The 12,571-nt window shown below is 28.9% G+C and overlaps 3 protein-coding genes across 3 annotated transcripts in view; 1 reads left to right on the top strand and 2 right to left on the bottom strand.

The window, feature by feature from the left end:
• Positions 1-471: 471 nt before the first annotated feature.
• Positions 472-1,836, bottom strand: LOC135130817 (leucine-rich repeat-containing protein 15-like). Its single transcript, XM_064058239.1, has one exon. The coding sequence runs from the start codon at positions 1,834-1,836 to the stop codon at positions 472-474; it is 1,365 nt and encodes a 454-aa protein (XP_063914309.1).
• Positions 1,837-9,293: 7,457 nt separating this feature from the next.
• LOC135130887 (protein FAM210B, mitochondrial-like) lies at positions 9,294-10,010 on the top strand. Its single transcript, XM_064058336.1, has 2 exons — positions 9,294-9,703; positions 9,749-10,010. Exons 1-2 carry the CDS (start codon positions 9,396-9,398, stop codon positions 9,951-9,953), a joined length of 513 nt encoding a protein of 170 aa, XP_063914406.1. The 5' UTR covers positions 9,294-9,395; the 3' UTR covers positions 9,954-10,010.
• Positions 10,011-10,219: 209 nt separating this feature from the next.
• Positions 10,220-12,571, bottom strand: part of LOC135130877 (retinoic acid receptor RXR-alpha-B) — a 101,367-nt gene continuing 99,015 nt past the window's right edge. Inside the window, exons 6-7 of the mRNA XM_064058327.1 lie at positions 11,002-11,135; positions 10,220-10,942 (exon numbers count right to left, since the gene is read on the bottom strand). Of these exons, the coding sequence (XP_063914397.1) occupies positions 10,671-10,942; positions 11,002-11,135 (406 nt within the window). The 3' untranslated portion in view covers positions 10,220-10,670. The remainder of the gene's footprint in view (positions 10,943-11,001; positions 11,136-12,571) is intronic.

Below are 12,571 nucleotides of genomic sequence, written 5' to 3'. Positions count from 1 at the left end.
CGGAGCTTAATTACAAAATCCTTATTTTTCTACAAGAAATTGCTATGCAACTTTTAAAAGACAAGTACAGACTAGTAGGTTTACTAGCGAAGAACGCATCTTGATTACTGAAGATGTTTACGCTGAATGTCATATTTTATAAGGTAACATAGAAAGGTATGAAGGTGTTTTCAAGCACATTTGATTAAAATTAAGTTTGTGCCGTGGTGTCTGACTCACACTTTTAAAAAGAATTTCTAGTATGCGTGGTGAAATGATTTTTTTTTATTACCTATCTGACCTTCACTACTGTTTTGAAAACAACAAAATCTGAATGAATTGTGCCATTTTCTATCTATCCTAATATCTAATTCAATGAAAATGCCCTAAAAAAAACAACAGTTTTATCTGCATATGTATTAAACCAAGAAGTGCATATTTATTAAACCAAAAACTGCATATACATATATTAAACCACAAAACACTATAAAATTAGATTTCATTAATGTGATACGGGACTTGTTCCATATCATAGTCCTCAAAGTATTGTTCCTCATCATCCTCCCCAATGAACTCGGAAATATGCGCATAACACTCTTCATTCCACGGATTATTCTCCAAATAGATGCTTCCTGAATTTCTGAAAACTGTCTCCAAATCTCCATCAATGCATTCTAAATTATTGTCACTAAGATCAATAATACCAATACTAACATTAGCCAAGAAATTTGGATTCCAATTATCAATCTCATTATTGGACAAATCCAAAACCTCAACATGCTCTAACTTATTAAAAGCGTTGTTTGAAATATTTCTGATTCTATTCCCCTCAAGACCAATACTCTTCACACCAGGATAATTCTTGAACGCTTCGTCTGGAATCCCAGTTATCTGATTATAACCGACTGAAATGTAAGCAATTGATTTTGCCCCACTCAACCAATTATTGTCCCATCGGGTTAAGTTATTGAAGCTAATGTCAAGTTTACCAAGCTCAGGCATGTCATCAAAAGCTTTACTTGCAATTTTAACAATCTTGTTTCCAGAAAGATCCAAGTAAGTGAGTTTGGTGGCATTGAAAACACCTTCTGGGATTTCTTCCAACTCGTTGGACCAAAGCATGAGTTCAGACAATTCTGGCAAGTTTCTCAGATCACCAGGTCGCAGAAGCTTGATTGAGTTAAAACCCAAATTGAGTGATATTAACTCTTGCATGTTAAAGACTTCCGGGTTGATTTCCTCGAAACTATTTTCAAATAGCCACAAACTTGTCAATCCAATTGTTGACAGAGCTTCTGGTGTGATAGTGTGGAGACCATTATTAGTCAAACTTAAGTTTCCAATGGTAACATTTTCAAAAACATCATTTAGAATTTCTGTGAGTTGGTTATTATCAAGTTCCATAAGATCAGCACTGATGTTTTTGAAGGCTCCTTGTTGTAAACGGATGATTGAGTTGGATGACAAATCTATATGTGATATATTTAGATTGGTAAGAGTACCAGTTTTGATTTCCGTCAAGTTATTCCTAATCACAATGAAACTTTCTAACTGCGGTAAATTATCGAAAGCTCCAGGTTTGATTTCGTCTAAGCCACGCCATTCAGGGAGAAGCCGTGCAAATGGTATGTCCCAATCAAATTCTTCTTGCACACTGGGAAGTACCACCGTTACTTGTTCTTCCTCAGGAAAGATCTTGTTAAAGTTGTTAGATGTAGCTACTGTTTCTCCTGTTTCGTTACCAAAATACCAATGAACTGTCACATTTTTGGAAGAAACTTTTTCACTGTTACTAGTGTTACTAACTCCAAAATGAAAAATACAAATTAGTAGTAGGTTTACTAGTGAAGAACGCATCTTGATTACTGAAGCTGTTTACGTTAAACGTCATATTTATAAGGTAATGTTGCAAAGTTGATTGACTAACATGTTTTTCCAACATTTTATCAAAATTAAATTAGTCACATGTATGATGAAAATTCGTGGTCAAATGAATTTTATTTATCAGATAAATATTGAAATCAAGAAAATGTTATATCTTGTTAAGTGTCTGACTCATCTGACCTTCATTACTGTTTTGAAAAACAAAAACTGTACCATTTTCTAGGTATACATTTTGCTAAAACTTTCTCAAAAAGTGAGCGCATAAAAAAATTAAATAAAATTTGCAGATTATAGGCAACATTAACAATCTATCTATCTATCTATATATATTATTTTGTATCTTTGTATGAATTTTTAAATGTTTTTAGTGACAATTTTTGTGGTCAATATATTGTATGATATTAACAGTGAGAAAAAAAATAACGAAAAATTAAAGTAAGCGAAAATTTGAAAAATCGAAGAACTGAAAGTCGAAACATCAAAAAATTGAAAAAATGAAAAATTCAAAAATTTTAAATTAAACCGGAAAACGAAAAATCGAGAAATCAAAACTCCTAAATTAAAAAAATCGGATAAATGAAAATCGAAACATCGAAAAACTGGAAAATCGAAAAACCGAGAAATCGAAAAATTGGAAAATCGAAAACTTGAAAAATCGAAAAATTGAAGAATTGAAGGACATGAAAATCAAGACAGTCGAAAGTCAAGAAATAGGAAAATCAAAACAGCCATTAATTTAAAAATCGTAAAATTGAAAAACCGTTTTTAATTGAAACACCGAAAAATTGAGAAATTGAGAAACTGAAGAATTGAGAAATTATAAAATCGAAAAATTGAATAATAAATAATCTGAAAGCCCCAAAACTGAAATTTCGAAAAATTGAAATATGCAAAAACTGAGTAATTAAAAAATTGAACAATTGAGTCGAAAGTCAAGAAATGGGAAAATCAAACCATCGATTAATTGCAAAATCGAAATATTTAAAAATCATAAAATTGAAAAAACGGTTTTCACTGAAATATCGGAAAATTGAAAATCGAGAAATTGAAAAATTGAGAAATTGTAAAATCGAAAAATTGAAGAATAAATAATCTGAAAAACCCCAAAACTGAAATTTCGAAAAATTGAAAAATGAAAAAAAACTGAAGAATGGAAAAAGTGAAAAATCTCAAACCTGAAATATCCAAAAACTGAGAAATTAAAAAATTGAAAGACTTTGAAATCAAAAAATCAAAAAGTAAAGTTGAAACCTTAAAAATTGAAAAATCAAAAACCTGAAACATCGAAAAATTGAAGAACTGGAAAATCGAAACAGTGGAAAGTCAAGAAATGGGAAAATAGAAACATTAATTAATTGAAAAATCGAAAAATTGAAAATCGAGAAATTGAGAAATTGTAAAATCCAAAAATTAAATAATCTGAAAAATCCCAAAACTGAAATTTCGAAAAATTGAAAAGTGAAAGAAAAACTGAAGAATGAAAAAAAATTTAAATCGAAAAACTGCGAAATTAAAAAATTGAACAATTAGGAAATCGAAAAATCGCAAAATTGAAGAATTGAAGAACTGGAAAATTGAAAGAGTCGAAAGTCATGAAAAGGAAAATCAAAACATCTATTAATTGAAAAATCGATTTTAACTGGAACACCGGAAAATTGAAACTCGAGAAATTGAAAAATTGAGAAATTGTAAAATCAAAATATTGAATAATTAGTAATTTGAAAAACCCCAAAACTGAAATATCGAAAAACTGAAAATTGAAAAAAAATTGAAGTATGGAAAAACTGAAAAAGTTCAAACCTGAAATATTCAAAAACTGTGAAATTAAAAAATTGAAAACTGAGAAATCAAAAAGTAAAGCCGAAAAGTCGAAACCTTAAAAATTGAAAAATCAAAAAACCTTAAACATCAAAAAATTGAACAATTGAAGCACTGGAAAATCGAAAGAGTCGTAAGTTAAGAAGGGGAAAATCAAAACGTTGATTAATTGAAAAATTGAGAATTTCGGAAAGTTAAAAATTGAAAAATCGACATATTTAAAAATCATAAAATTGAAAAAAAGGTTTTAAATGAAAAAAAAATAATTGAAAAATTGAGAAATTGTAAAATCGAAAAACTGAATAATAAATAATCTGAAAAACCCCAAAACTGAATTTCGAAAAATTTAAAAATAAAAGAAAAACTGAAAAATGGAAAAACTGAAAAATCTCAAACCTGAAATATCCAAAAACTGAGAAATTAAAAAATTGAAAAACTGAGAAATCGAAAAGTTAAAAAGTAGAGTCGAAAAGTTGAAACCTTAAAAATTGAAAAATTGAAAGATCAAAACACCGGAAACATCGAAAAATTGAAGAATTGAAGAATAGGAAAATCGAAACAGTGGAAAGTCTAGAAATGGGAAAATCAAAACATCGATTAATTGAAAAATCGAAATATTGAGAATTTAGAAAACTCAAAAATTGAAAAATTGAAAAATCGAAATATTTAAAAATCGTAAAATTGAAGAGAAAAATTAAAAAAACGTAAAATTGAAACATCGAAAAATTGAAAAATCGAGAAATTGAAAAATTGGGAAATTGTAAAATCGAAAAATTGAATAATAAATAATCTGAAAAACCCCAAAACTGAAATTTAGAAAAATTGAAAAATGAAAGAAAAACTGAAGAATGAAAAAACTGAAAAATCTCAAACCTGAAATATCCAAAAACTGAGAAATTAAAAAATTGAAAAACTGAGAAACCTAATAATCAAAAAGTAAAGTCGAAAATTCGAAACCTTAAAACTTGAAAAATTGAAAAGTCAAAAAATCTGAAACATCGAAAAATTGAAGAATTGAAGAACTGGAAAATCGAAACAGTAGAAAATCAAGAAATGGGAAAATCAAAACATGGATTAATTGAAAAATCGAAATATTGAGAATTTTGAAAACTCAAAAATTGAAAAATCGAAATATTTAAAAATCGTAGAATTGAAGAGAATAATTGAAAAACCGTTTTTAACTGAAACACGGAAAAATTGAGATATCGAGAATTTGAAAATCGAGAAATTGAAAAATTGAGAAATTGTAAAATCGAAAAATTGAATAATAAATAATCTGAAAAACCCCAAAACTGAAATTTCGAAAAACTAAAATATCTAAAAACTGCGAAATTAAAAAATTGAAAAATTGGGAAATCGAAAAATCGTAAAATTGAAGAATTGAAGAACTGGAAAATCGAAACAATGGAAAGTCAAGAAATGGGAAAATCAAAACATCGATTAATTGAAAAACTGAAATATTGAGAATTTAGAAAACTCAAAAATTGAAAAATTAAAAAATCAAACTATTGAAAAATCGTAAAATTGAAGAGAAAAATTGAAAAAACCGTTTTTGACTGAAACACCGAAAAATTGAGAAATCGAAAAATTGAAAAATTGGGAGATTGTAAAATCGAAAAATTGAATAATAAATAAATCTGAAAAACCCCAAAACTGAAATTTCGAAAAATTGAAAAATGAAAGAAAAACAGAAGAATGGAAAAACTGAAAAATCTCAAACCTGAAATATCCAAAAACTAAGAAATTAAAAAATTGAATAACTGAGAAATAGAAAAATTGAAAAACTGAGAAATCTAAAAATCAAAAAGTAAAGTCGAAAAGTCGACACCTTAAAACTTGAAAAATTTAAAAGTCAAAAAACCTGAAAAATCGAGAAATTGAAAAATTGAAAAATTGTAAAATCGAAAAATTGAATAATAAATAATCTGAAAAATCCCAAAACTGAAATTTCGGAAAATTGAAAAATGAAAGAAAAACTGGAACATGGAAAAACTGAAAAATCTCAAACCTGAAATATCCAAAAACTGAGATATTAAAAAATTGAAAAATTGGGAAATCCAAAAATCGAAAAATTGAAGAATTGAAGAACTGGAAAATCGAAAGAGTCGAAAGTTAAGAAAGGGAAAATCAAAACATCGATTAATTGAAAAATCGAAAAATTGAGAATTTCAAAAAGTGAAAAATTGAAAACTCGAAGTGTTTAAAAATCACAAAATTAAAAAAACGATTTTAACTGAAACACCGAAAAATTGAAAATCGAGAATTTGAAAAATTGTGAAATTGTAAAATCGAAAAATGAATAATGAATAATCTGAAAAACCCCAAAACTGAAATTTCAAAAAATTGAAAAATGAAAGAAAAACTGAGAAATCGAAAAATCAAAAAGTAAAGTCGAAAAGTTGAAACCTTAAAAATTGAAAAATTGAAAAGTCAAAAAACCTGAAAAATCGAGAAATTGAAAAATTGTAAAATCGAAAAATTGAATAATAAATAATCAGAAAAATCCCAAAACTGAAATTTCGGAAAATTGAAAAATGAAAGAAAAACTGGAACATGGAAAAACTGAAAAATCTCAAACCTGAAATATCCAAAAACTGAGATATTAAAAAATTGAAAAATTGGGAAATCGAAAAATCGAAAAATTGAAGAATTGAAGAACTGGAAAATCGAAAGAGTCGAAAGTTAAGAAAGGGAAAATCAAAACATCGATTAATTGAAAAATCGAAAAATTGAGAATTTCAAAAAGTGAAAAATTGAAAACTCGAAGTGTTTAAAAATCACAAAATTAAAAAAACGATTTTAACTGAAACACCGAAAAATTGAAAATCGAGAATTTGAAAAATTGGGAAACTGTAAAATCGAAAAATGAATAATGAATAATCTGAAAAACCCCAAAACTGAAATTTCAAAAAATTGAAAAATGAAAGAAAAACTGAGAAATCGAAAAATCAAAAAGTAAAGTCGAAAAGTTGAAACCTTAAAAATTGAAAAATTGAAAAGTCAAAAAACCTGAAAAATCGAGAAATTGAAAAATTGTAAAATCGAAAAATTGAATAATAAATAATCAGAAAAATCCCAAAACTGAAATTTCGGAAAATTGAAAAATGAAAGAAAAACTGGAACATGGAAAAACTGAAAAATCTCAAACCTGAAATATCCAAAAACTGAGATATTAAAAAATTGAAAAATTGGGAAATCGAAAAATCGAAAAATTGAAGAATTGAAGAACTGGAAAATCGAAAGAGCCGAAAGTTAAGAAAGGGAAAATCAAAACATCGATTAATTGAAAAATCGAAAAATTGAGAATTTCGAAAAGTGAAAAATTGAAAACTCGAAGTGTTTAAAAATCATAAAATTAAAAAAACGATTTTAACTGAAACACCGAAAAATTGAAAATCGAGAATTTGAAAAATTGGGAAATTGTAAAATCGAAAAATGAATAATGAATAATCTGAAAAACCCCAAAACTGAAATTTCGAAAAATTGAAAAATTAAAAAAAAACTGAAGAATGGAAAAAATCTCAAATCTGAAATATCCAAAAACTGAGAAATCGAAAAATCAAAAAGTAAAGTCGAAAAGTTGAAACCTTAAAAATTGCAAATTGAAAAGTCAAAAAACCTGAAACATCGAAAAATTGAAGAATTGAAGAACAGGAAAATCGAAACAGTGGAAAGTCAAGAAATGGGAAAATCCAATCATCGATTAATTGAGAAAATCGAAATACTGAGAATTTAAAAAACTCAAAAATTGAAAAATTAAAAAATCAAACTATTTAAAAATCGTAAAATTGAAGAGAAAAATTGAAAAAACGTAAAACTGAAACATCTAAAAATTGAAAAATCGAGAAATTGAAAAATTGAGAAACTGTAAAATCAAAAAATTGAATAATAAATAATCTGAAAAATCCCAAAACTGAATTTTCGGAAAATTGAAAAATGAAAGAAAAACTGAAAAATGAAATAAAGAAAGAATGAAAAAAACTCAAACATGAAATAATTGTAAAATTGAGAAATCAAAAAGTCAAAAAACTGAAGTCGAAAATTCAAAACCTTAAAAAAATCAAAAATCAAAAACCTAAAAAGTTGAAAAATTGAAAAAATTAAAAATCGAAAAATTGAGAGTTTAGAGGAGAAAAATTGAAAGAACGTAAAATTGATACATCGGAAAATTCAGAAATCGAAAAATTGACAATCGTGAAATTGAAAAATTGTAATATCGAAAAACTGAAAAATAAAAGAAAAACTGAACAATCGCAAAAATCAAAAAATCGAAACCTTAAAAAATACTGAAAACTGAAAAATCAAAACAGTCGAAAATCAAGAAATGGGAAAATCAAAACATCGATTAATTGAAAAATCTAAATATTAAAAATCGTAAAATCGAAGAGAAAAATTGAAAAAACGTAAAACTGAAACATCTAAAAATTGAAAATTGTGTAAAATCGAAAAATTGAATAGCAAATAATCTGAAAAATCCCAAAACTGAAATCTCGGAAAATTGAAAAATGAAGGAAAAACTGAAGAATGGAAAAACTGAAAAATCTCAAACCTGAAATATCCAAAAACTGGGAAATTAAAAAATTGAAAAACTGAGAAATCTAAAAATCAAGAAGTAAACTCGACGAGTCGAGACCTTAAAAATTGAAAAATGGAAAAATCAAAAAGCCTGAAACATCGAAAAATTGAAGAATTGAAGGACTGGAAAATTGAAACAGTGGAAAATCAAAAAATGGGAAATCCAAAACATCGATTAATTGAAAAATCGAAATATTAAGAATTTAGAAAACTCAAAAATTGAAAAATTGAAAAATCGTAAAATTGAAAAGAAAAATTGAAAAAACGTAAAACTGAAACATCGAAAAATTGAAAAATCGAGAAATTGAAAAATTGGGAAATTGTAAAATCGAAAAATTGAATAATAAATAATCTGAAAAATCCCAAAACTGAAATTTCGGAAAATTGAAAAATGAAAGAAAAACTGAAGAATGGAAAAACTGAAATATCCAAAAACTAAGAAATTAAAAAATTGAAAAACTGAGAAACCTAAAAATCAAAAAGTAAAGTCGAAAAATCGAAACCTTAAAACTTGAAAAATTTGAAAAGTCAAAAAATCTGAAACATCGAAAAATTGAAGAATTGAAGAACTGGAAAATCGAAACAGTAGAAAATCAAGAAATGGAAAAATCAAAACATCGATTAATTGAAAAATCGAAATATTGAGAATTTAGAAAACTCAAAAATTGAAATATGAAAATATTTAAAAATCGTAGAATTGAAGAGAATAATTGAAAAACCGTTTTTAACAGAAACACCGAAAAATTGAGATATCGAGAAATTGAAAATAGAGAAATTGTAAAATCGAAAAATTGAATAATAAATAAATCTGAAAAAACCCAAAACTGAAATTTCGAAAAAATGGAAAAATGAACTTGCCTTCATTTGACGGTTTCAGACATTACCTTCAGTCACATAATGCTTGAGAATCTTGACATGGTTACTAAATCGACCATTCGTGGCGGAAAACTCACATTGTCGAAAAATTATAATTTATAAACATCGGAATAGATCTTAATGGGTGATTTACTGGTTGCCTACCATTTTAATGTTGTTTTGACGTATGACGTTTAATTGACAAATGCCAGCTGTCAAAACATGACACGCTAGTTTTAGGTTAAGTCCAAACTCGAGTGTTTTTCACCGATGACTTGACGAAAATGGCCCTTCTCGTTAGAAACATTCCTCGCCTTCGCGTCAACCCCCAAAGGACGTTGTGTTGCCTTCCCCAAAACCAATCCAGTAGGTCTCCTTTATTTTTGTTCCGTCCACCAACAACCCCTCACACTGTGTTCGGCTCTCTATCAACACGATTCTATAGTACGCAAAATCCACCACCAAACAACACCCCAGTCACCCTCCAACAAAAACTAAAAAAAGCAGTGGCGGAATATGGCTCCACGGTGATTGTTTTTCACGTGGGGATTTCGCTGCTTTCGTTGGGTGTCTGTTATTTATTAGTATCAAGGTTGTAGTTATTTGCGTGTTGATTTTAAATAAGTTAGTTTTTCAGTGGTTTGGACGCCCAAAAGGTGATGAGTATGGTGGGTATTGAGGCTACGAAAGTGGCGGCGAGCGCTGGGACTTTCGCCGTGGCCTACGCCGTCCACAAAGTGTTCGCTCCAGCAAGAATAATGGTCACGTTAACGGCGACCCCCTTCATCGTGCGCTATTTACGTCAAGTCGGTTTTCTGAAGAAACCACCTCAAACTAAATAAAAGATTGTATTTAAAGAGTTTATTATTAAATAAGTGACATTTTTTTATAAAAGTTAATGAGAACTATAAACTATAAATTATAATTAACAATTAAAATATCGAAACTTGAACAGAGTTATATACACACAGAACGACCATAGATTGTAACAACATTGTAGGCCGGTTTTAAGTAACGGCGCTCCTGGAATGTGAATTTACAAGCTGCCAAAGATGGATAGATAATACTGAGCGAAAGTCGAGGTCCACAACAATGAAAATACGTCGAAAAAATTAAAATAATTTTATTGATATAATATATATAGAGTGTAACAAATGGATATGGTCTCCGATGATCCTCAAAACACTGACGTCTACGCTACCTATGGTTAGAGGTTAAAACTAACTCCCTGCGTCATCTGTGCTTGAATCGAGCGACCCAAGTAATTAGGCCCTGGAGTAACCGAAGCGTCAAAGTGAGATCTATTCTATGCAACAATCTCGACAGCTGCGAATTTCCAAGCTCATAACTCATAAATAAAAATAAATATGCTACAACTTATCTCCTCTTAAACTATTGTACAACAAAAATCAGAAATCCAATCGGCGTCTTCCCATAATATACATCTAATAATACCCTCTTCCAAAATTTTAGAGATATTCCATTTAATAGATACATCACAGATTCGTAAAAGTTTAAATAGTTAAAAAAATATATGTAAAGTGGGAAAGACGGCCGCACTAACCCTGACCTCCGACCTCGATGTCTCTTTGATTATCCATCAGCACCTCTCTGAGGAACGTGTCGATCGGGCACTCGCCGACCAATCTGAAAAAGAACAAGTGCTCGAGGCACTTGAGACCGATGGACCTCAGCGCCGGCAGACGCAGCAGCAGCTTGGCGAACCTCCCAGGCTCGTTGGGGTGGGTGGTTCTGGTGTATTCTTCGAGCACTCCGTAGATTTTTTCGCGAAACATCTCGACGTCTGTGACCGACTTGATTCCGCGCACATCTACAACACACGAGTTATTATTATTATTGTTATTTTAATAGATAATACTTCGAACCCACCGGGATTGTACAGGATGATGGCTCTTAAGCATCCTAGTTCGGTTTTGTCCATTTTCATTTCTTTCATTTTGTTCACGAGTTCAGAGAGAACTCGGTCGTAGATGTTGCCTACACCAGCAGCTTGTGCTGTCGATCTGCAAAGGAAAGGAAATTATAAGAAAATTTAGTATTTTTACTATTTTATATACGTAGTATATTCGTTTTTTGCGATAGGCGGCACATTATAGTGCAGCTCGCTTTCGCAATGGCCGGCACACTCTTTAAAAAGACATTATCTTAATGTTGAAATACCACGAATTATTTGTTTTTCCCACAAATATATGACGCTGATTTTTGCAATCCATCAAATTTCAAATCAAGACATATCAATGTTTTAGTGATAAGATTAGTCATATCGTGTTCAAAACACTCACTCTGTTAATTAATTTTGCTAATAATGATAACACAGATCTACAAATCTTTCACTTGATAGCTTCACCCAATTATTAAGATGAGGGGCCAGTTTAGATTTTAAAAGTCGACAAATTCCGCGTTTAGGGTCCCCTGTGTGTGTAGTCAGTTCTATAATCTCTTATTTTTCTTTGCTTAACTAGTGAAATTAATAAACTCCGTTTGAGGAATTGGGGATTTCCCAGGTTCTATACTTGTAGTTTATTAATCTGCCTATATTTTTACCAACAGTTTTTTCGGAAGAACTAAGACAACAATGTTGTTGTAGACACTTACGAAATGTTGTAAAATGGACAATAATTTTTTTAATAAATTTTCTCTAGGTTTTAATTTAAACCACTCTGGTATATTTAAACAATTTAACATAGTTGAGTTTGAACCTCCCAAAGAAAACATTGATTTATTTGTCTTTTAAAAAAGTAACTTATAATTAACTTTAAATACCGAAAATTGAAGAATTCAAATATGGAAGAACTAAAAACTCGAGAAATCGAAAAACCTAAAATTTTAAAAATTGAAAACTTAAAATTTCGCAAAGTTGAAAGATTGTGAAAACCGAAAATTCAAAAAACGAAAAATTGAAAATCCAAAAAGTAAAAAGTCAAGAAATCGAAAAATCCAGAACGTGAAAAATCCAAAAGTTGAAATACTAAAAAATCCCAAAATTGAAGAATTGAAGAATCGAAAAACAGAAAACTCACAAAATTGAACGAAATATCCAAAAATTGGGAAATTAAAAATTGAAAAATTGAGAAATCATAAAATAAAAAATTCGGAAAAAAGAAAAATTAAAACAGTCGAAAACTGAAAAATCTAAAGTTTAAAAAACGAAAAACTGAAAATCGAAAAAATAAAAAATCGAGAAGTCGAAAAATAGAACTAATGAAAAATACCAAAACTGAAACAAATATCCAAAATTGAGAAATTAAAAAATTAGCCAACCGAAAAATCCAAAAATCGAAGAATTGAAGGGCTGAAAAATCGAAACTGCGAGTTCGAGAAACGGGAAAATCAAAAAAATATATTAATTGAAAAATCGGAAATTTGAAAATTTAGCAACGTCAAAATTTGAAAAATTGGAAAATAGAAATACTGAAGAACTGGAAAATCAAAAAATCCG

The sequence above is a fragment of the Zophobas morio genome, unplaced genomic scaffold (genome assembly GCF_036711695.1).
Source record: "Zophobas morio isolate AGI-343-1 ecotype UQ-CSIRO unplaced genomic scaffold, CSIRO_AGI_Zmor_V1 ptg000018l, whole genome shotgun sequence".
Classification (NCBI taxonomy): domain Eukaryota; kingdom Metazoa; phylum Arthropoda; class Insecta; order Coleoptera; family Tenebrionidae; genus Zophobas; species Zophobas morio.
This window is presented reverse-complemented; position numbering and strand designations above follow the sequence as displayed.